Raw genomic sequence first — 26,180 nt, 5'->3', positions numbered from 1 at the left:
CTGTCTCTATGACAGATCAGTCTCTGTGACAGAAATGTTTTAAGCCAAAAAATTAAACTATCAAGCTTAAAAGAGGCCAGGGAAAAGCAGGCCCCCAGAGGGCCCCTGGACTCAGCTTGGCCCCATTTGATGATGATCTACCATAAGCTGTTTGTCTGAAATGAATCCCTTCCACACACCTCTACCCATTCTATTTGGGGTTCAAACCCACTTGAATCCAACTCTTCTTTTTCTTCTCACTTCATTAAACCTTTTTTCTGTATCTTTTCTTGACTCATGACTTATATGTGGCTTAGGACACTGCTGACCAACTACCCTTCTTTAAAAGGGAGCTGTTCGTTTCAGTGACTCTAGACTTGCCTGAGCTTCCCCCATACCTCTGACAAATTTCTTGTTCTCTTCCCCCTAACAATTGGTATCTCCCAAGATTCTGTTGGTGGCTCTTTTTTCTGGCATTCTTGCAGGGTGCTCAATCTCCACCCCACCATACAAACTTTCCCCACATCTTCAACTCTGTTTTATCTTTATGGCTCTAAAAGCTACATCTCTAGCCTTCACCCCATGATTTCCAGGTGCCAACAGAATGACTCCCTCAAATTGAACAGATTTAACGATAAAATGGAAAGAACTTGGAATCAACTAACTCAAAGCAATAGAGAATGCTTGCCTGGCACTGTGCCAAGTACTGGGCTAGAAGTACAAGCAAAAAGAAAGACAGTCCAAAAACTAATCTCTCAAGTCCACGAGACATGCACCACAAGCAGATTTATTACCAGAGAAATGAACATGCATGTGGAACCTCCATGCTCCCCACGTTCATCAGCTCTCTCTCCATTTATGAAGTCTTACAGATCCTTCGAATCCTAGTTCAGTTTCTCTTGCCTGCCTATAATGACCTCTGATTTTCCACCAGACTTAAGAGTCTGCATTCCATACACTGTCTTCAAGCTTTCTCTACTTATTTCTGGCAACCAAATCCTCTCTCTAGACTAAAACTAACAGGCATGGACTGTGTCTTCAAGCTCTCCTGTATCTGTCCAATAAGAGAAGCAGCTCATAATGGAAAGAACATGGAGATGGGAATGGATGAGAGTTAGGAAAGTAAGGCAAAAGCCTTCATAGGAAGGAGCCTTCTTGGCTTCTCTGTGACTTAGGACACTAGAAGATTTTGAATAGCAGGCTAAAGAATCAGGACTTCAAATAAATGAGAACTATTGATTAGATGATGAAAGTGGTATTTTCAGTAGGTTCACATGGATTGATCCTAGGAGGGTCCCAGGCCCAGTGTAATACCTCGAGCAAATCACTTAACTTTCCTCAATCTCTTCATCTGTAAAATGAGGAGGTTCAATAGGATGACATTTTAGGTCCCTTCCAATGCTAACACTCTAGGATTGGTAATGTTCAGTAGTATCAGTACAACAATAACAATCAGTTTGCAGAAACATTATCTCCTTTGGTGAGATAATACCACCCTAGGACACAGGTACCACAAACATCCCTGTTTGGTCTGACATGATGCTGGGAAGCTCCTCAGATTTGTACCACCATGCATTCAGAAATGAACCTTTATCTCATGGCTTCCAAAGTCTTGATTTTGTCTTGTGTTTCTACAGTGGAGAGTGTGAAAATGGCTGTCTACCGTCCTCCACAGCTGCACAAAAGCATCTCCAGCCAGTCAGGCAAGGCCTAATGGGATGGACCCAATGCAAACAGAAGCTGCATCGCCACCTAGTGGCCAGAGCAAGACGCTGGCTGCTTGTAGACAAAAATGGTCACTTCATTTTCAGCCCTCCGAGAAAGATCTTTGGGACCATATAAAACAAGTATAGTTACATGTTAAAGCTTGTCTACTGAGAGCTGAATAAAAATCACAGCAATGCTTTCTGTGGCAGCTGCTGGAATAAGGCTCAATGGTTTCCAATTCCTGGCTGCTTGCGTTTTGTTCACCAGGAGCACAGGCAGCCGACGCACTCAAGGAGAACTAATAATGTATGACCATTATGGACAATCATGGCCCCATGTCAAATCCAAGGAAGGTTTTTCTCTGGCACTGTATACTGGAGTTAGGGAGCCTGAGGCTCAGATCTGGACTCAGATTTAACCTCTATCTGCCTTGGTCTCCCCATCTGTATACTAAGGGTCAAACTCAATGGCAACTAAGGTCCCTTCTAGCTTTAACTCTATGATCTGCTATTATTTCCAGCACAACCTCTAGGGTCAGGGTACCATCAAATTCACCCCAAACTTCTTGAGCCAGAAGAGAGCTCAGACCTCATCTAAGCTACATGGGCCCAGAAAAAGGAAAGAACTTGGCCAAGATGGTACAAGTAGAAATAGCAGGCTACAAGCTCAGAAGTTGGAAGCTCTGCCACAATATATCCTCCACCTGCCACCCCAACAATTCCAACGACGTACTGATTAACCTGTCCATTCACGGGATGTCATCAATAGTCCCTCACTGTTGTCTCCAACATCACAGAGGGCTCCAGAATTGAAGGGGATTATTCCTGCACGAGCTTCCCAAGGAAAACAAGTTTTCCTAACATTCTACTGCTTCACATTAGGCAGGCTGCTAGAGTCTATGGACCCTTTCTCAGAAGAATGCATTTAGACGTAGAAAACAAAATGCAGAGAATTACAAAAGAAGCCAATTCTAGTGAGATGCAGACACCAAAATGTTTTTTGATATCAAGTTTGATATTACAGGGGATCATGGACTTCCTGTAATGTATCCATAAACCCCAACCCTTAGGGCTCACGAACTGCAAGTTAAGAACCCCTGGCTTAAAGATATGGAAAAGCAAGACTACAGCTTCAGCTAAGAGTGAGAGAGGCAAGTCACTTACCTCTCAGGGCCTCAATTTTCTCCTCTGTCAAATGAGGGGTTGAAATAAATGACCTCGAAGATCCTTTCCACCTCTTGACTTAAGGGCCTATGATTAGAGGACTTAGAGCTAGAAGGAACCTTAGAGATCTCATTTTACAAAGAGAAAACGAGGCCCAGTGAGGGGAAATGACTTATCCAAGGTCACACTGCTGGACAGCTGAAGAGACAGAAGGAGAGCTCAGATCTGCTGATATTTAGCTCTACTCTATCATGTTGCTTCTCCTGATTCTGGGCTCAAAACTTTGCCTCCTTTCCTTCCAAACATTGAGGGGAAACAAGCCCTTTCTTTGTAGAAGACAAATACAATAAGAAGGCAGCAAAATGAGGGCAAGGCCCTTGAAGAAATGCTTCTCCTGAGGTCAGGATCCAGGCCAGCGCACCCTGAGTGACTCGCTCAGAATAGCATGGGGACAACAGGACACCCTCCAACTGAGGCAGTAGTGACCCACACCCACCATGGAGCTCTCTGAACTGTCCTGCCAAATACGTGGAGACATTCAATCTGTGATCTCTTGAAAGGAATAAGGTTTCCCAAAGTGCTGCAATGAGAACTACCAAACATCGTGTGCAATAGGAGTGGTTCTAGCTTTAGGTCATCATCCATTTCTTTCGCCTTCCAAAAAGTCACTTCATGGTCATGGCAAAGACTGCTTAGAAAGCCACAGGCAATCAGCCCAAAAGGCAAAAGAACAGGATTCTGACCTGAGTGAGCAATGCTCACCTTCACTCCGGGCCAGACTGCAGGTGGCTGAGAATCATGGCCTTTCACATCTCCAACAGGATTTTTACGCATCAGAAGAGACTGTCAACTAAACCAAACGAGCAGGCCCTCTTCTTGCATCTCCCGTTCTAGTTAACAGTTCTGGTAAAGCAGGAGCAGGAGACCCAGCAGGGCTTTTTTCCTGCAATTCCAGACAATCTGCATGCCTCACTGGACATGTTCTATTGCTCGAGGTGACCCCCTCAACCGTGCACAGTTTGAGCCCTGGGTTAGCCCTCACTGAGCCACGACTAGAGAATGACTCTAAGTAACATTAGTGTCAATGACTGCCAAGAAGACATAAAGGATACTGCCCTCGCCAGCCATCCCTCCACTCTCTGCCTCCTCGGGAGAGAGACACCAAAGCACCTTGTCCAGCTGCTTCAGATAAATGTAGCAGGAAGCTCGGTTCCTCTGCAGTTTGGCCAAGTTCGGATCCATCTGCTCAGACGAATAGAAACTCAGGGAATAGTTATACCAGTGCAGGGCTTCAGAGTAATTCTGTGCCTGAGGGTTGAGAAGAAACCAGAGGAACACATGTGAGAGATGGGCAACTTTTTGGATGTCTTCTTTAAGTGTTTCTAGAAGCCAATACAATTACAACAGGAAAACTAATGGAGGTAAACTTTAGAAAGATATTCCTTTCTTTCCCCAGGCCACAAGACATTTCATAATGACTACTCTCCTTCAAGTGAGCCCGGTTTTAAGAGGTTTAAAGGCTAAATGTCATGGTATATACTCAGCCCTGATCAGCACACTTGGGAAAGAGTAGCATCACTAAAGACTTTTGAACAGGGGAGTGATTTGATGATTAGAAAGATTACTTTGGGAGCCTGTAAAGAAAAGGATTAGAGAAGGAAGAAGTTCTGGGGACAGGGAGACCATTTAAGCACATTGAAAGTTTGTGAGAGCCTGTCTGACCTGAGGAAAATGAAAGGAAGGATATAATAAATTATAAAGATTTCCAAACCTCAAAATTTTGGGCAGCTTGTTTCCAAAGAATGCTGTGCAGCCGACTTAATATCTGGGAAGGCAATTCTTTTCCTGCATGATGAGCTGAGAAAAAAACAAAGCATTCATAAACAGAAATCTACAACTTCTGTGTCAATCAATAGTGTCAGCTATATAGACTGTAATCTTCAAGCAGGGATTGAAAACAAGCCCTTTGCGAATGCCTCTTATCAGCATCCACATGACAAAAGCGTTCCAAATCAAGCGGTACAATCAGAATTGAGGAGGCACCACCTCCATCGATCTGTGACAGTTCCCCTTCCCTCAATCTCTTTTAACCCATTTTCTAGGCTCCAAATTGGATCATTTCCTGGCAAGGTAATAGACAGCTGTGAACGAGCCAACAGCAATGCCAGAAATCATTAATAAGAAAGAGGTTTCTCGTGTAAAGCACTAAGGAGATCAGGCCAAGTGCACAGTAGAGGCCAATTTTGCCTTAGCACATGTAAAGCACTTTAAGACTAAGTTTACACATACGCTTTATCAGTTTAAACCCCGTGACTCACAGACAAGTATGTTTGCTCTAGAAATGTACAAGGTTCCAAGCCATTGGCCTATTGAGGAACCACTGACACCATAAGAGCATGCTAGCCAAAGGGGAATTTGATACAAACACACGCTCTGTCCTCTGCCATTTTTGAAAAAGGAGATCCTGTGTCAAAGTCTGGATTAGAGCTCCTTCCTGAGAGAGACCGACTCCTAGGCCAGTCATCAGCTCTGGAGAGAGTCAGTCCTAACAACTGGGCCAGGAGTCAGAAAGCTACCTAACATGTTACCTAAATGTTCCTGTCCCAAGAAGTGCATGGCCACCACGGGACAGTGCACCATGGGACAGCTCTGGTAGAGAGACAGAAATCACAAAACCTGGCTCCAAGTACTGGCCCTACCATTGACTCTGTCGCTTAGGCTCACTGTGGATCAATTTCTCCATCTGAGAAATTAGCATGCTATCCTCCCTCTGCAGCATAGGGTAGTGGATAGAGCACAGGAGGCCTCAACCACTTCCTCTCTGTATGCTCAAGGTCAAGTCCCTTAAGGTCTCAAAGTCTCAGTTTCCTTATCTCTAAGGATGAGGAGAGGAGAAATGGGAGAGGATTTAATGAAATAGTAAATATGAAAGCATTTTGAAAATGGTAAGGTACCACAAAGCTACAAGGTAATCTTCCACAGCTCATAAAACTGTGCCTATTCAGAACTCTTAGGGAGTGATTCAATTGCATAGCCAGCTTTTAAGAACTAAAACTTAAAAGAAACAAATATTTAACCAGCTAACTGGACAGAAACCTCTCTAAAAGATTCTATTTCCCAGCTTCCTTGCCTTCTTACACAGTACACTCAGCACACTTTCGCCTTTGAAGGATGATCTGGGGTCCTCATCATGAAGAGGTACTGTTTGTCTCCACCCCAAATGGTCCTGGGTTGCTTTAGGTCTCCTTCTGCAGCAGCCAAGCTGTAACAGTCCCTCACCCCCTTCTCCTACTTTAGTGACTGGCTGTTGCTAAAACTACTCTGAGCTGTGAAACTGTAGAACTGTATAACCAAGTTAGTTATCAGTGCAAAGTGCACCAAAGTAAACAAACACCAACTCAAAGTAGGCCCTGAGCATGAGGCTGAAGTGGACAGACTTTGTGACTGCTAACAATGTGGCTTACTTGTTTCCTGACTCTTGGCCGCCTGACACCTTCCAGGTGGCTCAGCTCTGGATAGATGAGGGGCTACTATACTCAGTGGCCATCAGACAAAGGAGAAGGTGACAAAAGGAACCCCAAGTTCTCTCCTGTCACCTTCTGCTATTTTCCCCTCCCTCTGGTTTAGGGTGATTCTCTGCAGATTAGCATTTTTCAGTAACCAGGTACAGACCTGTAAGGATGTCCTCAACCTTCTCCTTAGCAAGTTGGTCTTCCTTCCTTTGTAAGAGGAGCTCAATATGCAGCAGAAAGGCTTTTCCAACATCTGCTGACGACTCAAATTGGTTACACACAGTCTTCAGAAAATCAAACCCGACAGAATCTCTGGCAAAAAGAAACATTTGTAAGGGATCTGGAAGACAGGTCTGGCTCTAGTTACCAATTTCACCACACTGATTCCCGAACATCAAAGGACCCAAGGTTGTCCCCACCCTCCCACATCAGAGAGCTTAAAATGTGTGACATGATAGCATTCTAAGAGAGAGTTGAAAAAAGCAGAAAGTTCCAGAAGTTATCTGCCATCGTTCTATCTCAGCCTGTACTTTTACCATCCCATATTTAGACAAACAACAGGGGCTAGGGAATCAAGGTGGCAAACTTGCTTCCTTTGGGCCCATCTTTTCTCCCCCATCTGTCAAATTTAGATTCTGAGAAGACCAGCCTAGGCCCACACCTATTTCTATGTTCCTGAAGAACATTTGGCAAGCTCTTAACACCCAGCGGGTATCAAATATTATAAAACTCTTTTTTGGCATCTTACGCAGCAGTAGGAGGGAATGCTGCAAACAGGAGGACAGCATGAAGTGAAGCAAAGTAAGACGCTAATAGTCCACTGTTAGGCATTAAAACCAAAAATTGTCAACAAAACATTTCCTAAGTGCTGACTAAACTGGCCATCATGGACTGTTTTTCATTTCAAAAAGATTTCTAATGGCTTCTTCCTCAGTATGAATAGAGACTTCAGCTCAGGAAGAGATGAAGAGAGAGAAGTCAACACTCAGTGCCACCTTGCCCAGGGGCCACCTAAGGACTGCTTAAGGCACAGGTTCCTCCCTGGGGTTCAGGGGAGTTTCTTTTTGGAAATATCTGAAGAACTGAATTAGAACAGAATGAGTTGCCCTCGTAATCCTTTCTCTTTGTGTTTCTGCATTTAAAAAGCGCTCTTCTGAGGGCCCCTGGACTAGATGCAGAGCGTACATCGATAAAGAGGGAACTAAGCACTTGTTGCAATTCATTCTTCCATTACCAAATATTTCATTAAGCACCCCCTATATGGTTCAGGCACTGTGTTAAGTTCGGGGGGTACAAGAAAAGGCACAAGACAGTCCCTGCCCTCAAGGAGTTTAAAATCTAATGGGGCAAATAGGAAAGAGTTAACAGAGGGAAGGTAATACAATTAAGAGGAGTTGGGGAAGGCATCCTATAGGTGGGATTTTAGGTGGGACTGAAAGGGAGCCAGGGAGATCAATAGTTGGGAGTGGAAGAGGGAGAGCATTCTAGGCATGGAAAATACCAAGACCCAAGAGGTGGAGGGTCAAGTGTCACTGGATCAGGGAATCAGGTGGAAGATGATTGGGAAGATAGGAGGGGATTCAGGTGACATGGTTGATCCACATCTACGGACCACATTCTGTCTGACCACCCTCCTCCTCTGTCTCCTTTGCTGGACCTTCATCCATGTTATGCCAGCTCAGCCTGAGTGTTCCCCAAGGCTCTGGCCTGGACTCCTTGAAATACCCCCTACCTCTTTTTAGCTCTGATACCTTAACTAGGTGACAACAAGCCTCAATCAATCAATTCCAATCATGAGCTTTTGACCTCACTGCAAAAAGTCCCTGAAAGCCATTTAACAAAGTGAACTGAGGTCAGACAAGAATTCTATTCCAACTGCATGGGAGAGTTCATGTTGCCCACTGGGTCCTATATGTCAAATGAGATCATATTTCTGAAGCACTCTGTATGGTGTCTGGCACACACTAGGCATCACACGCATAGTTTAGTGACTTTGCAGAGCTAGTTCCAAATTGCTTTCCAGAACGACTGGACCAGTTCACAAAGCCACCAACAATATGCTTATTTTCCCATAGCCCCTTTCACATTTGTCTTTTCCCTTTTTTTCTTGTCATCTTTGCAAATCTAATGAGTGTGAGGTGGAATTTCAGAACGGCTTTCATTTGTACTTCTCTAATTATTGTTTTGGAGCACTTTTCGTGTGGCGTTGAAAGTTTGAGTCTTTTCCTTAGAAAATTACCTATTAGAAAGTTATCTTTCAACCATTTATCAATTGAGAAATCGTTCGTATTCTTATAAAGTTGAATCTGTTTCCTTAAATATCTTAGAAATGAGACCTTTCTGTATCAGAGAAACCTGATGAATGACTTTTCCCATTTGTTTCCTTTTCAATTTCAGTTTATGCGAAAACTCTACTTTTATAACATCAAAATTATCCAATTGAATTTAGTTTGGAGAATTTAATTCAATATTTTAAAGACTGTCTCCATCTTCATCTTTTACAACAGATAGGCTGCAAATACTCATCTGTGATCCTCTGCATTCCTTTTTTGGTCATGAACTCTTTCCCCATCAATAGATCAGAAAGGTAATTTCTTCCTTGGTCTGCTAAGTTCTTTATTGTATGACCTTTTACATATAAGTCATGCATCCATCTGGAGCTTATCTTGGGATTTAGTGTGAGAAGCTGAGGGCTAAAATCAATTTCTGCCAGCCTGCTTCCTAGTTTTCCAAGGCGTTTTTGTCAAATAGTGAATTCTTATCCTAGTAGCTAGGCTCTTTGGGTTTATCAAATACTATGCCACTAACTTTGTTTACTTCTGTATGTTGTGTCCCTAATCTTGTTGTGTTACCAGCCCTTAGTACAGTCTTAACAAATAAATGTTTTATTGCTCTGTTCTACTAATCCACCTCTCCAGCTTTAATCTGTATCAAGTCATTTGGGTTATTTTGCTCTGTAGTATAGTTAGAGATTGGATACTACCAGGTCCCTTTCCTTCCCATTCTATTTTCAGTATTCTCTTTATATTCTTGACATTTTTGTCCCACCAAATGAATTTTACTATGGTTTCTCACTATTCATGAGCCATAAATATTTCTCAAACTATTTAGGTCTGTCTTCATTTCTGTAAAGAGTGTTTTATGGTTGCATTCACATGGTTCCCATATGTGTCTCAGTAGATAGATTGTCCAAGTATTTTATCAATTCTATAGTTATTTTTAATGGAATTTTTTTCTCCTCCCACTGGGTTTTGTTTGTAATACACAGGAATACTAATGATTTGTGTAGATCTCTTTTATATCCTGCAACTTTCTTTAAATTTGTTGTTTCAATTAATTTTTAGCCGACTCTTTAGGGTTCTCTAAATACACCATCATATCATCTATAAAAAGCAATCCTTTTGTTTCCCCTTGGTCTGTGCTTATTCCCTTGAATTTTTCTTATCTCATTGCTATTACAAGCATTTCTGGTACTATGTCAGACTGTAGCAGTGATAATAGGCATACTTATTTTACCCTTGATGTCACTGAAAAATCCTCCATCTTTTCCCCACTATATATGTGTTTGCTCTTGATTTTTTACAGATATTACTTACTGTGTTAAGGAAAAGCTCATTTGTTCCCATATTTTCTGGTGTTTCTTTCTAAAACAGAGATGGGTCTTAGATTTTGTCAAGAGGTTTTTCTGCATCTACTGACATAATCATGTGGGTTTTATTATTTTTGCTATTAATATCGTCCATTATACTTATAGCTTTTCTCATATTGAACTACCTCTGCATTCCTGGTATAAATCCAACCTGGTCAATGTGAATAATAATTTTAAAATGTTGTTGTAGCCTATTTACAAATATTTTATTTAATATTTTGCATCAATGTTCATCAGGGATATTCTCTATAGTTTTCTTTCTCTGCTTTGTCTCCCTGGGTTCAGGTATCAAGATCATATTTTTATCAAAAAGAGTTTGGACAAGTCCCTTATTTTCCTAACTTTTATAAGTAGTTTATATGGAGCTGGAATTAATTGTTCTTTAAATGTTTTCTAGAATTCACTTGTAAATCCTTCTAGTCCTGTCTTGAAGTTTTATTTTGTTTTTTTCCTTTGGAAATTTACGATGGCTTACTCCATTTCCTCTTCTGATATTAGTTTTTTTTAATGATTTATTTCTTCTGCTAACCTGGGTGCTTCATATTTCATAAGCACTCACCTATTTCATCTATTATCATTTCTGACATAATTAGACAAGATAATTTCTGAGTTTCCTTGATAGCCTCTTCATTTGTTAATCCTCTTCCCACATTTTTATATGAATAAGTAAGTTGCTTTTCCTCTCTTAAAATCAGATTAATTTATGTTATTAGTTTTTTAAGTTCTGATTTATTAATTCAGTGGGTTTTGTGCTTTCTGTTAATTTCTTCTTTGATTTTCAAAATTTCTACTTTGGTGTTTAGTTGGGAAGGTGTTGATTTGTTGCTTTTCTATTTTTTTAGTTGCATGTGAAATTCATAGATTTATTCTTTTTGTCTGTTAATGAAAGCACTTGGAATCAAACATATTCCCCTAAGGACTGCTTACCTGCAATCTATGTTTTGATATGTTATCTCATGATTCTCACTTTCTGTGATGTCCTTCTATCATTGATTTGCTCTTTGATGGATCCATTCTTTAGGCTCGAGTTCTCTGACTTCCAGTTAATTTTTCATCCCTTTTCCCCACAGCATGTTTGAATAAGTTGTTTTCATTGTATTTCTCATCTTCTCACTTACAGTCTTCTAATTTGGCATAGATTTTGACTTTGACTTTTACAGGTTAATTGTCATTCAGAAATTACTCCAACATCTCTAACCACTTATTTCTCCTCTGTCCCAACGAAGTTGGTTTCCTTCTTGTTCCAGGGCTTCTGGACTCTCTTCTTGAAGTGTGAGTGGGATGTGGAGACAGAATGCTTGTGTGGAATCTACTGATTACATCGAACTCTTTCATTTCTTACTCCCGAGCCGCGTGTCCGAGACATTTTTGTCCTCTCTTCATACGTTCCCCTTTTCAGCGAAAGCTCCGAACGTTCAAGTACAAAGTGACGCACTTCTTGTGGTGGCAAAGATGCTTTCCATCTTTTGACAAAGGGGTAACAGACTCAAGATATAGAATGAGACCTACATTTTTGAACATGACTAATGCAGGAATTCGTTTTGCTTGTTACAAGGCTCTTGCTTTTCTTTTCCAATGGAGAGGGAAGACAGGAGAGAAAAGCAAAGTTCACTGAAAACTATATGTTAAAAAATAAAGCATGTTAATTTAGTTGGAGGGCCTATTCGAATACTTTGTAGAATATGTCTCCATTTTCATCTTTTACAACAAGCTGCAAACACGCAACATAAACACTGCAATAAGTTACTAACTACTCCATGAAATGATTTTTGTTGTTGTTTTTGAATGTACAATAAAACCAACTCTGCCAGTTCCTTTATTTCTCTCTCCAAGAAAGACCTGTGAGCCATGTTTCCATTTAGCTGCAATTCCTGTTGACTTCTGATTTAATTTATCACAAGAATGTCAGCCTTGATATCATCCAGTCCCTCTAGCAGTGTGGCCATTAAGTCACAGGGCAAGGATCTCACAGTTAAATGAATATATAGCTAAAGCCAATCACCAGCACGCAGCATGTTGCTCCTCCCCAGGCTGCACTCTGGCCTTCTCCTACCACACCCCAGCTACGTTTTCATCTTGAAGCTCATTCTAGCCTTGGAATTTATACATTTCTCCCTCCTTTATCTGTATCTCCTGGGTTCCTTCAAGTCATAGCTAAAACCTTACCTTTTACAGAAAGCCTTTCCCAATTCCTTTGCACTCAAGTGCCTTCCCTTTGTTAATTATTTCCAATTTATCCTGCCTATAGTTTGTCCCTATTTGTTTTCATGGCATCAGACTGTGAACTCCTTGAGAGCAGGGGCTGTCTTTTTCTCTTGTTTGGATTCCTGGTGCTTAGCACCATCCTACGCACACAGTATTGATAAATGCGTCCTGACTGATCTCTGAAGCACTGCCCCATGTCCAGGGATGCTAAGCTCCGGCCAAAAGCCTCTTTCCCAATTACCCTTCAATGGAGCACATTTCTCGGGGACCCATAAATGTCACTGAATTCGACTAAGCCTTGCCCTGAAACATTCATTCTATTCCTGCTCTGTTCAGATGAAGTTGTCCAGAGGATCACAGACCAATTACCCAACCTTTAATAGAGAAGGAATTCACTCTGACATGAGCAGCCATACCACTGGAGAGGAGCCTTAGAAAGTCGTCAACCTTAGGTCATCTGGATATAGTTTACTTATTAACTATTGGAACCCAGTTCTCCTGATGATGTCAGATTCAACATTAAACAAATTTGGGTAGAGTTAGCTAAGCATTAAGCACAGCCAAACCCTTATGACCCTGCATGGTCAGTATGGCCAAATGCTTTAGTACGAATGATTAATTCGTTTCTTCTAGACCTGGAGGAAGGACCAGTTCAAATCAGCAGCAAATCTAAATTCTAACTGGTTTCACTGCTCTACGATACCCAGAAGTACAAACTAATGGTTAACAAGGCTGCCAAACAGTGGATCCTGCCACATCTGCTTTAACTCATAGAAACAGATCATTGGTAACTAATTACAATTACAGTGAGCCCTGTTGGGGACATCCACTGTTCACACACAAATAGGCATCCCCATGGGCTTAACTTGTTCCTCTAATTGGATTAAGTGGCCCTCTAACAATTATGTCCACATTGTTTATTTCCTTATTTGTGGGGTCCGTATTGAACCAGAATAATCCTTGCAATATTATGGGTTTTTTAGACCCCAGACAAGGACAGGAAATGAATGGAGCAGGAGCTGAATCACCCAGGATGTATGCAGCTCCATCTTAAAACAACAGGCTTTCTACACTTTGTAAGAAACACTCTGAGCCACAGTAGGGACAATATGCTCAGAGACTGTCCCAGAAGTGGTGACCCTTGTGGTGTTCCCAGAACCCAGGGTGAAACCTTTAAGAAGTCCGAGAGAGAACAGAACTCTGATGGCCCTTGGACCACGGTGACCAGCCTGCTAAAGTCCAGAGAGCTGAGAGCCTTCACCTGGCCAGCCAGCACTGGCCAACAGGAGACCTGCAAAGCAGAAGTGCATCCAGGCCTTCTGTGTGGAGAGCTTTCTGACCTTCACAGCAGTAGCTTGGACTCTGCTCATTTAGTTTGGGTTCTAGTACATTCACTCCCCATTTGCATAAGTAATCCTTTGGGGCCACATGAAGTTGGGCGTGAGATTAGGATCTTCATGGGACTACACGCAAGAGCATATATGCACAAAGGGACTCCAAATCGAGACTCACAGGAGGTACTGCCAGCCCCTGAGAAGAGGACGGTGCTTGGAGCACCATCTAGTGGTTGCTGCAGAGATTGCGGTCTGAGAAGCAATTAGCCCCAACTCACCCCGCCTTGAAAGGCACATGTCCTTGGCCTGTTCTTTACCCTGCCTTTCCCTCCCTGGTGGCAAGGTAAAGCCGGTGGGCCTGTAGGAAGGGTTACACTTAATCTAGCTTTGATCCAAAGCTTGTGCAAAGGAAAGGTTTAGTCCAGGTCAGTTATGCTCAGGCATCACTACCTACACCAAAAAGATGTTTATTTGGAGCATCAGTGAAGTGGGCTAGCAGAGACCATTTCTGCTATACAGCATCTTCAACTGAAGCTATACTGCCATCCAATGAATTCACTGGAGAGAATGTGCAATAGGAGAAGTGACTTACCCAAGGCCACACAAACTCCAGGTAGGAGAACCAAGACTGCAGAACTGCAGACCCAGCACTCTTTTTCAGCCCTGGCTGGGCAACAGAGTATCAATACCATTAATAGAGGTGGTTAGGGGGTGCTGCAGTGGATAGAGAACAAGGCCTGGAGTCAAGAAGACCTCAATTCAAATCCAACCTCAGACACTTCCTATCTGTGTGACCCTGGGCAAGTCACTTCCCCTTGTTTGCCTCAGTTTCCTCATCTGTCAAATGAGCTGGAGAAGGATATGGCAAACCACTCCAGGATCTTTGCCAAGAAAATCTCCAATGGGATGAAGAAGAGTCAGACACGACTAAGCAACACCATCCCCTCCCAGGGCTGTTAGAACAGTGCCTAGAACATAATGGGAGCTTAATAAACGCTTCTTCCCTGAGCCCCCATTTTACTATAATGTGTCCAAACTCGTTCCCTCCATTTTCTCTCAGCTGCCACTATTTTTCCACTTATTTTGAATTCTTATTAACATTCTAGCACAAAATTGCTTTTCCTTTCAACATTTTTAAAGGGGGGAGAGGGAAGAGACTAGTCATCCTCTGAAACATGGTCTTTTGATGCTGCCAATGAACATAGATGGAGATTTGACTCCTGACAAGCACAGACATCTTCCTTCCACCTCCTAGACAGCAGAAATTTACAGGAGCCCAAGTTCCTCTGTTGAAACCTTTTGTCTGAACCCCCATCCCAGCTCAGCAGTCCACAAAAAGGCAGCAGGCAGACAGGAAACAGCCATGCTTGAAAGGCTCTTCTGTTGCCCATCACCCCACACACTGAGAAGCCGGATCCCCAGACTGACTGTGAGTTAGCAGCAGGCACTGGTCCCAGAACAGACCCAAGGGCAGAAAGGCTCAGCACTGTAGGTTTCAGACACTTCACCTTTTCTGAACTCTTGGCTCTTTGATGTTCATTGAATCATTCCAAGCTGAGTATCAAGCTTTCCCTTACAACTGAGCAGGTTCCAGTGGCCAGTGAGCAGACGGGGAGGTCTAACAGCCTTTACAAACTGTATTTCCATCATCAAACAAAGTGGTGCTTTCTCTCATGGACAGACATCTCATAATACGATTAGCATGTAGAGAAAGAAGAACCAACGTGCCCATACCTTCCATATTCCAGTAGCAACTTAGCAGTGTTCAAAACGAAATCTAAAGGCATCTTGAAATCCAAGAGTTTCATGGCAGCTAAAGAGAAAACAGCAGGAATTGGGTCAGTGTTGTGACTGATAAAATAATGACTTGAAAACATCTTGTTTTAGTTTAAAAAGTGGTGAATCAAAGATTCTTCTGGCAGGAAAGTGCTAGCCCCAGTGTATCGGCTGAGACAGAGATATTGATTTCCCCCTCATCTGCTCTCACAGCACACAGGACTTAGAGCTAATTTAGATTTTTATTCTCCTATGGGAAACTGAGGGCAGCGTCTGTGTCCTCCTGACAGTCTCCCTTTGTGTCTACCGTGATGCAAGAGCTTAGGAAACAGTTACTGAATGAACAACTGTGATGGTTTTTCACTGTGAACAGACCCCATCATGATGTAAGCTTCCTAATTGAGCATATCCTAGGAAGGCCCCTGTTCTTTGGGCCAACAGTGGATTTGGCAAAGTCCAGGCAGCTCTACTGGCCTGCTAGGCCCACAAACAGATCAGGTCACTTCCTTTAATTTGCCTGCTGTCCTCTTCTCTCCAACCTTCTCTTTCTTTCCTTCTAGTGGATACTTGTTCTTTTTCCCCCTGAGATCAATCCCTTCTCTCTACCTCACCCCACCCCCTTAGCACTGTGATTGTTAAATTAGAAGAGAAGATGCTGATACTGTCTTGTGTTCAGTGACAATGTTTCATTGGCTTACCTTCATGGAGTTCTTCATCAGATGCTTTAAGTCTCAACAGGACTTGTGTCTTTAAGTATAATCCGGCTGGATGGACGCACTCCTATTTTAAACAAACGAATGACAACAATAACATTACTTCTTTAGAACACAAAAGGCTGTTTTGTTAGATATTACTTCCACAGGTCACTCCCTTCTCTCCCCTGGCCACTACTGCAGTAGCTGTTGGGAGGTGGGGGGGGGAAGGGGGTTGTCCTGCCTACCTCCAGTCTCCATTCAGTCCCCAAAGTCATTTCCCTAAAGCTCCAAGTCCAGCCAGCTTCCTATCACCTCCAGAATCAAATAGGAAATGTTCTCTTTGGTATTCAAAGGCTTCCGAACCCAGACCTCTCCTGCCTTCTCAGTCTCCTGACACACACTATTCCATCCAATGACACTGGGCTCCTTTAAGTCACCTTCCCCACCCCCTCTCCATTCCAGTGCCTTCCCTCTGTCCGTGTTTCCTATTTATCCTGCACATAGCTTCTTTGTACCAATTTGCTTGTTGCCTCCCCAATTAGATCGTCAGCTCCTTCAGGGCTGGGACTCTCTTGCCTCTTTAGGTATTCTCAGAACTTAGCTCAGTGCCTGGCACACCATAGGTGCTTAATAAATGCTTATTGACTAATGGGATGATTCCTAATCAAAAGTCAATCCAAGTTTTGAAGTCCATATAATAAAATCCAGTATATTCTCAAAGATATGCCCTGATATTTTATTCATTCCAACTTTAAGCAATCCAAGAAAAAAGAAATATTTTCTATTGGAAATATTTCTATTAAGGGTTAAGCATAAAATGCAGAAATTAAACTGTGGAACTATGAGCTACACAAGGTAGGGTTACCCAAAATGGACAGATCACAGTGGAGAGTTCTGACAAAAGGTGATCTACTGGAGAAGGAAATGGCAAACCACTCCAGGATCTTTGCCAAGAAAACCCCATAGAGAGAAGTGAAATGATAAAAGAGATGGCACTGGGAGATGAGCCCCTCAGGTCAGAAGGTTATCCGACACATTACTGGGCAAGAGCAGAGGACAATGACAAGTAGCACCAGAAAGAATGAATTGGCTGGGGCAAGGCCAAAAGGAAGCTCAGCTGCAGGTGTGTCTGGTGACGAGAGGAAAGTCTGATGCTGTAAAGTTCAATACAGCAAAGGAACCTGGAAGATCTATGAACCAGGGTAAGTTATGTCTTCTACTGTGGGCAAGAAATGGAGTAGTCCTCCTACCTCAATACAAGGAAGAGAAAAGCAATACTGTGGTATAATCTCCAAAATGACAGAATGTTACCTGTTTGAATCCAAAGCAAACCATTCAACATCACTGGATTTACTGTGGCTTCTTACTACAAAATTCAAATTGAAATTGAAGAAAGTAGGGAAAACCATCAGACTGTATAGGTATGACCTAAGTAACATTCCTTATGAAGTGGAAAGGATGAAAAGATTTAAGAAATTAGATCTGGCAGACAGAGTGCCTGAAGAACCATGGACAGAGTGTGGACAATATTGTACAATAAGTAGCAACAAAAAAAAAACATTCCAAAGAAAAAGAAGGGTAAGAAAGTAAAACGGCTATCTGGTGAGGCTTTGTAAGCTGAGGAAAGAAGGAAAGGAAAAGATTATACTTAACTAAATGCAGAATTCCAGAGAATAGCAAGGAAAGATATGAGTGATGATATATATATATGTATATATGATATATACACACATATATAAATGAGAGAAATAGAAGAAAACAATAGAATGGGAAAGACAAAAGAACTCTAATAAAATTAGAAATATCAAAGGAATGCTTCATGCAAAGATAGGCATGATAAAAGAAAAAAATGGTAGGGACTTAACAGGAGTTAACAGGAGATTAAGAAAAGGTGACAAGAATGCATAGAACTATACAAGAAAGATCTGGTGTGGCCACTGATCTAGAGCCTGATATCCTGGAGAATGAAGTCCAGTGGGCCTTAGACAGTTGCTAACAACAGGGCTAGTGGACCTGATGGAATTCCAGCTGAGCTATAGAAAAGCCTACCAGATAATGCTGTTAAGAGTGATGCATTCCCCCAACTGATAAATGGTCAAAGGATATGAACAGGCAGTTTTCAGAGGAAGAAATTAAAGATATCTATAGTCATATGAAAAAATGCTCTAAATCACTTTTGATTAGAGAGATGCAAATCAAAACAACTCTGAGGTACCACATCACACCTATAAGATTGGCAAACATGACAGAACAGGAAAATGATAAATGTTCGAGAGGTTGTGGGAGAGTTGGAACACTAATTCATTGTTGGTAGAGCTGTGAGCTCATCCAGCCATTCTGGAGAGCAGTTTGGAACTATGCCCAAAGGGCTACAAAAATGCGCATACTATTTGACCCAGCAATATCGCTTCTAGGACTGTATCCCCAAGAGATCATAAAAATGGGAAAGGGTCCCACATGTACAAAAATATTTATAGCAGCTCTCTTTGTGATGGCCAAGAACTGGAAATCAAGGGGATGCCCATCAATTGGGAATGGCTGAATAAATCATGGTATATGAATGTAATGGAGTACTATTGCACCATAAGAAATGATGGACAAGAAGACTTCAGGGAGGCCTGGAAGGACTTATATGATCTGATGCTGAGCGAAAGGAGCAGAAGCAGGAGAACTTTGTGCACAGCAACAACCACAGTGTGCGAGAGGACATAAAAAAAAAAATTCCCAATGGTCTTCTAAGGCAAAATGCCTTCCACATTCAGAGAAAGAACTATGGAATTCAATCGCAGAATGTAGCAGATCATGTTTTTGTGTGTATTTAATGTTTGTTATATGATTTCTCCCATTTATGTTAGTTCTTCTACACAGCATGATTATAGTGAAAATGGATTCAATAGGAATGTATGTGTAGATCTGATATAGAATTGTATGTCGTTGTGGGGAGGGGGGGCTGGGGGTTAGGTAGGGGAAAAAAAATCTAAGTTTTATGGTAGTGATTATAGAACATTAAAAATAAATAAAATGAAAAAAAAGTGGTGCATTCAATATGCCAGTAAATTCAGAAAAGTCAGCAGAGGCCACTGGATAGGAAAAAGAGCAGTTTGTATCTGGATCTTAAAGAAGGGCAATGCCAAAGAATGCTGAAATTGCCAAAACATTATGCTTATTTCACACGCCAGCAAGGCTATACTGAAGATTCTCCAAGCTCGGCTTCAGCAAAAGGTGAACCAAGAATTCCCAGAAGCGCAGGCTGGTTTTCAGAGACAAAGAAGCTAGAGAGCAGATTGCGAGATTACGGAAAGAGCAAGGAAATAACAGAAAACCACTGACTTCCGCTTCACTGATGACGTGCAAGCCTTTGTCTGTGAAGATCCCGATGAAATGTGGCAAGCCCTCAAAGAGGTGACAGCACCAGACCATCTCACTCATCTCCTAAGGAGCCTAGATGGCGGCCAAAAGTTAGAATCCAACATGGAACAACTGATTGAGTTAAGTTTGGAAGAGGAGTATGACAAGGCCATATATTGTCACCTTATTTAACTTCTATGCAGAGTACATCATGTGAAATGCCACACTGGACAAATCAAAAACCAGAATTAAGGTTGCCAGGAGAAATATCAACAATCTCAGATATGCAGATATATGCTCTGCAACTCTGATGGCAGAAAGTGAAGAATTAAAAAGTCTCCTGATGAGGGTGAAAGAGGAGAGAGTAAAAGCTGGCTTGAAGTTTAACATAAAAAAAGAACAAAACAAACCCAAAGATCACAGCTACTGTCCCTATTACTTCCTGGCAAATAGAGGGAGAAGAAATGAAAGTAGTGTCAGATTTCATACTCCTGGGCTCAAAGACCACTGCAGATGGTGACCGCAGCTGTGAAATTAATGACACTTGCTCCTTGAGAGGAAAACTCTGGCAAATCTGGACAGCAGACTAAAAGGCAGCAACATGGCCTTGCTGACAGAAGTCTGTCTAATCAAGCTATGGTTTTTCTGGTAGCAATGATGAGCTGTGACAGTTGAACTATAAGGAAAGCTGAGCGCCACAGAATAAATGCTTTTGAATTGTGGTGCTGAAGATGACTTTTGAGAGTCCCTTGAACAGCAAGGAGATCAAATTAGTTACTACTTAAAGAAATCAATTCAGGCTATTCACTGAAAGGTCAAATACTAAAGTGAAGCTCAAATACTTTGGCCACATAATGAGAAGATGGGACTCATTGGAAAAGATCCTGATGTTGAGAAAGAATAAAGTGAAAAGGAGAAGGGGACGAGAGAAGATGAGATGGATAGAGAACGTCATGGAAACAATGAACGAGAGCTTGGACAGCCTTCGGAAGATAGTGAAGGATAGAAGGGCCAGGAACGCTATGGCCCACAGGGTCCAAGAGTAGGACGTGTCTGAATTACTAAATAACAACACCCACAATTTCTTCTCTGGGTCTTCCTGTGGCTGACAACACATTTCTGAGATAGCTGGGCAGGCCTAAGGATCCAGTCTGTGTCTACAAAGCAGAACTTTTATCTGAGCACAGTTAATTGACCATGGCCTCTCTGACGGCACACTCCTCAAGCACAACACATGTTCCAAGTGGGACATCAGGTAAAATTAGTGGCACTCAAAACATTTTCAAATGTGAAAGACACCAACAAACAAAATAAACTAACCGATGCCAATGTTCGTCCATTACACTGTTACCTTCCCCAAACTGGGCTGGGCCATGTGCCCTGGGCCTGCCTTCTGGCCTTCAAAAATGCAGGTCTAGGTCTTCCTACTCCCTGATCCTACCAATCAGACTATTTCTCTTCCTTTCATCATCAAACATCTTGAAAAGTAATTTGTGCCCACTGCCTACATTTATTCACTGTACTATCTGGCTTCTGGCCTTATTTTGCTACTAAAATTCTATTCTCAAATGTCACTAAAGATTTATAACCAGTCCTAAGTATTTTAGTTCTCTCAAATTCAACACCTATTATGTGCCCAGTACTGTGCCCTTAGGCACTGAGGAGACAAAGACAAAAACAACCCAGCCCATGTCTTCCAGGGCAGAGCATTCTACTGAGGGGATACAACATATGCACAAGAAATAAAATACAAAAAGTAAATAAACCATATAATACTAAGTCATTTCAAGAGAAAGAGAATATATTAACCAACTCCTTCCTGAAACCATCTCCCTCAGTCTCTGGAACACTGTACTAGTTTTTCTTCCCTTTAGATCATTCCTTCTTTATCTCCTCTTCTAACCCTTCTTCCCCTTGGTCCTTAAATGTGGACAAGCGCCATGCTTTTCTCTCATTAACACATTCATTCCCCATGATCTCATCCATTCATAGAGCTTCAACACCAATGACTCCCATATCTCCAGCTCTGCCCTCTTCCCTGAGCGCCAATTTCCCATCTGAAGTTAGATTCATTCATTCATGAAATACTGATCATCTTCGACTGTCACCTCAAGCTTGTCACTTTCACCCCGTTTCTGTCACCCTTTCCATCTTGATTCAAGTCACCCAATCCCAAAATATCTCGGTCATCTTTGACTCCTCCCCTCCTATATCCAGTCGCTAAGTCCTAGAGAGAGAATCTGCCATTGTAATCCCTTCTATCTGAAATATGGATTTTCCAAAGGCAGTGCAAAACCAAAGCATCTTATCTGCTTGGTTACTGGTGACTTGGGCCCCTTGTTTACAGGCTTATTTTAACGTTATATTGGTGGTTAATTCTTGTGGCTACTCAAGCTATGGCCTCCCACCTTAGCACTGTGACTTTCTCACTTTCCAAAAGAGTTAACATGATTCTTAAGATGTCACTTTCATGAAAGGAAAGAGAAAAAAAGCCTTCCATGGCTTTCCATTGTCTACAGAGGCAAGTCCAAAATCCTTAACCTGGCATTCAAGGCTCTCCACAGTCTAACTCCACTCTGCCTTTATACTCCTATCTTCCACTATCAACACGGGTTGTCCCCTAAATTCCTTCGATCATTCTCACCTCCATTCCTTTGTTCATGCTGTTCTAAACCTGAAATACCCTCTTCCCACCTCTCAACCTTCTCCAAGTTACATATACCCTTTGGAGTTCAGCTCAGAGTGTTGAATTGTGAGTCTGGGTTCAAAAGTGGGCTCCGCAAATCACCCTCTCTGTTCTACTCTCCTTCTCTGTCAGATATCTATGATCTCAAGTGCTGTCTCCTCTATGAAGCCTTTGCTCTACCATTCATATTTAATAATATCCTTGTGTTGGTTGCTAGTTACATGTTTTATTGTCTCTATCCTCCCCTCCTCGAGAGCAGGGATCCTATCTTATATTCCCCATAATGTTCTATAAATAGAAGGTACTCAAGGACTAGTCAATGCATGAATCTCATTAGAGATGGGGTAGACAAAGGAATGGGATGCCCATGTATGTGTGGCATGATGGAAAGAGCACTAAACTTTAAGAGTTAAGAAAGTCCTGCTTCAGATTATTTTCTCTTATGTTATATTTTGTTTTAGTTTTTCTCATGATTTCTCCCATTTGTTTTAATTCTTCTATGCAACATGACTGATGTGAAAATGTGTTTAATAAGAATGTATGTGTAAAACCTATAGAGGACTGCATGTCATCTCAGGGAGGGAGGGGAGAGGGAGGGGGAGAAAGTTTAAGACTTATGGAAGCAACTGTTGAAAACTGAAAACAAATTAATTATATTTTTTAAAAAAAGAAAGTCCTGCTTCCAACAACACTTACTAGCTATGTGACCTTGGATAAGTCACTTAAAGCTAAGCCTTAGTTTCCTCATCTATAAAAGTGACCTTATGAATAGCTGCAGTATCTACCTCAAAAGATAGTTCAGAGGAACAAAGTAAAAAGTTTCAGTTATAGCTCAATATAGACAGCAATCCTTCCATGAGATACCTCACAGAGCTGTTAAAAGGAATGTCTTTTGAAATCCTCCCAAAGACTCTATCCTGGGCCCTCTTCTCCTTTACACTATCTCACCTGATGATTTCATCAGCTCTCATGAATTTCATTTTTCTCTCTGAGGATGATTCTCAGATATATTTATCCTGTCCTAAAATCTTTCTTCATCTGCAACTGCTTAGTGGATGTCTTGAAGGGGATTTCCCCTAGACATCTCAAATTTAACAAGTTCAGTTAGTAGAATGAATTAAAAATTTGAATTTGACAATATGTCCCTTTCAGGAAAACAATAAAAATGATACACACAGTTAAAATAAAGATCAGGAGTAGAATTTATTATGTAAAAAAAAGCAGGGGTACTGATCATAATCTCAAAGTTAAAGCCAAAATAGATTTAATTAAAAGAGAAAAATAGGGTAACTATACTATGTGTCTTCAATATTGTTTAGGCCTCATTTCTCAAATTTATAAAGAACTTTGTCAAGTTTACAAGAATATGAGTTATACCCCAATATTGATAAATGGTCAAGGGATATGAACAGGCAGATTTTCAATGAAGAAATCAAAACTATATATAATTATATGAAACAAATGCTCCAAATCATTATTGATCAGAGAAATGCACATTGAAATAACATTGAGATATCTTATCCCTATTTGGCTACAATGATCGATGCCCTTCCACTGGAGAATGACTCAACAAGTTGTGTTGTATTATGATTGTTGATGGAATACTGTAATACACGAAAATCCTGGCAAGACTCAGACCTATGAAGGAAGATGTTTTCTACCACCAGAAAGAGAACTGACAAATGGAAATATGCATAATATGGTTACATATGTGTGTGTCTATGTATGTATGTTTACAGATATGTATGCGTATGTGTATGTGTATATATATATATTCACATTTAACTGTAGCCTTCTCTAGGGTAGGAGGGAGGAAGGAGGGGGAAGAAGTGTGCAGCAGAGAAAAAATAAAACCTAGAAGGAGTCACAGAAAAGCTGGATAGCTTCGAAAATAATATGTAGTATTTATTGCAGAGGTTTTCTTGAAATGGAGATTTATTGTTTTATATTGAATCCTCTCACGTTCTGCTGTGTACATGGAAAGGTTTTTATTTTCCTCTTCTCTTTCTGGATTTAAGTTTAAAATGAATAATTTTTTTTAATGCAGCAGTCAGATGGGTAGAAGAAGCAGGAGAGAGTAGTTTTGAAACACTCTATAGGGAAGAGAGAGAGTGAGAGAAGACTGATCAAGGGTGGCAAAGGCCGCAGAGTAGTCAAGAAGAATGAGAATTTAGAAAAGACCATGGGGTTTGGTACCTAGATCACTTTGGAGAAAACAGTTTCAGTGGAATGATACAGTCAGAAGACAGGTGGGAAGGATTTAGGAAGACAATGAGAAGAGAAGCACTGAAGGTGCCTATGGTGGATGGCTTTCTCAAGGAGTTTAGCTACAAGGGGCAGAAAGGATATAAGACAACAGTAAGGAGGAAAAGACCAGGTGAGGGGTTTTTGAGGATGTAGCAGCCAGTAGACAGGGAAAAACTGAAGCTAAGTGATAGTGGAAATGACAAGAAGGACAATCTGTTGGATGGGATGGGATCACTTGAACAGGCAGAGGGGTTTGCCTTGCTAAGGAGTAGGGTCATCTCTTCATGTGAGACAAGGGTGAAGAGACTGTGGCAGGAAGCGTCCAAGTGATGAAGACGAGTGGAGAAGAGGGAGCTCTCAGCATTAAAGCCTCAATTTTTTCCAGTAAAATCTGAGGCAAAGTTCTCAGCTGACAGAGTGGGAGGAGGGGAAACCACGGGAGGGGTTTGAGGAGGGATGAGAAGGTTTGGAAGACCCACTGTAAAAAAAGGGATAGTGAGTTGATGAGGAAGGTATAGAAGGATTGCCATTTGAGGTCTTGTATAACAAATTTGTAGTGGACCTTGTCAGAATAGGTGTGTTTTTCTCTATCTTTGTTCAGCTGCACATGTGGTACGAGCAAAGACAGCGTGGGTGGTGGGCGTGAGCCAAGGCACAGTTGGCAATGTGATAAGGAAGCCAGGGACTCCAGAGAAGGAGTGGAGAATTGAACTTGCTCATCATGGGGCCAAAGATGGCGATGGGGAAAGCAGAAAAAAGTGGCTAGTGCAGGAATGATGGCCTGGGAGAGAGAGCCAGGGCTTGGAGGTCACACTGTGGAGGAAGAGGAGGGTTTGGCATAGAAAGGCAGAGGGAGAGGTGGAAAGATTGCGGTCAGAGAAGAGAATTTCAGAGTTTCCTGAACATGAAGGTGGTGCATTGGGGGGTGATGTCTGAGGTGAAGTGAAACAGGTTACAGAAAATGAGTGAGCTGAGAAACTGGGAGGGTAAGGTGTTTGAGAGAGGGTCAATATGTGTGTGCACGCACATACACACATGTATTACATATATACACATATATACATATATGTATATGTGTGTGTTGAAGTTCCCTAACATGAGGGCAGGAGGAGCAGAGTAGAAAAAGATCGTGAGTCAGGTACCAAACCCATCTAGAAAGGACGGGAAGTGCACTGGAGGTGTGCTGACAACAGCAATGAAGACGTTGACTGGTAGAAGATGTCTATTGGAGGGACCTCGAAGGAGGAGTGGGGCCAGTAAGGGGGAACACCCAGAAGTGGCAATGGGTAGCAAAGAGTCTTCCAAATCTCCCACCTTGGCCAGTGAGCTAAGGGGATTGAGCACAGTCAGTACTGAAAAGGCTGGTCAGGGCAGCATGGGAGAGCAAAAGACTTAAGACAAAGCCAGTTCGTTACCTATGGACACAATGGAAGGGCTGGGATTCGGCTGGGATTTGGGGGTGGGAAGGCTGAGGAGGATGGGAATAAGGAATGGGTGGTAGGGGACAGGGGCTGGGTTTGGATGATGACCTGAGAAATTCAGAATCACTGGGTTTAGATGATGACCTGAGAAATTCAGAATCACTGGAGTGTTCAGGGTATGACCAAGCATGAATATGTTAAATCACTGAATGAAAGGCAAATGGAAGGCCCCTGTTTCCTCTCAACTCTTTCCTCAAAAGCCTGGAGATCAGGCAGGAGAAGGCACAGCAGGAGGTGGACACTGTAACTATGCCGGTGCCACACACCTGGAGTGTTGCCACAAAACCTGCTGGCTGACTCCTTACAAATATTTCTCTATTCCAGTCCAGCCTCCATTTAGCTACCAAATTGATCTTCCAAAAGCAAAGGTTTGACCATGCAACCACCTGCCCTCCTTC

The 26,180-nt window shown here is 41.9% G+C and overlaps 1 protein-coding gene across 1 annotated transcript in view; it reads right to left on the bottom strand.

Moving 5' to 3' along the window:
* Positions 1 to 26,180, bottom strand: part of TEX11 (testis expressed 11) — a 183,437-nt gene that overhangs the window by 49,125 nt on the left and 108,132 nt on the right. The window contains exons 12-16 of the mRNA XM_072627254.1: positions 16,024 to 16,105; positions 15,284 to 15,362; positions 6,522 to 6,673; positions 4,621 to 4,706; positions 4,020 to 4,157 (exon numbers count right to left, since the gene is read on the bottom strand). Of these exons, the coding sequence (XP_072483355.1) occupies positions 4,020 to 4,157; positions 4,621 to 4,706; positions 6,522 to 6,673; positions 15,284 to 15,362; positions 16,024 to 16,105 (537 nt within the window). The remainder of the gene's footprint in view (positions 1 to 4,019; positions 4,158 to 4,620; positions 4,707 to 6,521; positions 6,674 to 15,283; positions 15,363 to 16,023; positions 16,106 to 26,180) is intronic.

This window comes from Notamacropus eugenii, chromosome X (assembly GCF_028372415.1).
Source record: "Notamacropus eugenii isolate mMacEug1 chromosome X, mMacEug1.pri_v2, whole genome shotgun sequence".
Classification (NCBI taxonomy): domain Eukaryota; kingdom Metazoa; phylum Chordata; class Mammalia; order Diprotodontia; family Macropodidae; genus Notamacropus; species Notamacropus eugenii.
This window is presented reverse-complemented; position numbering and strand designations above follow the sequence as displayed.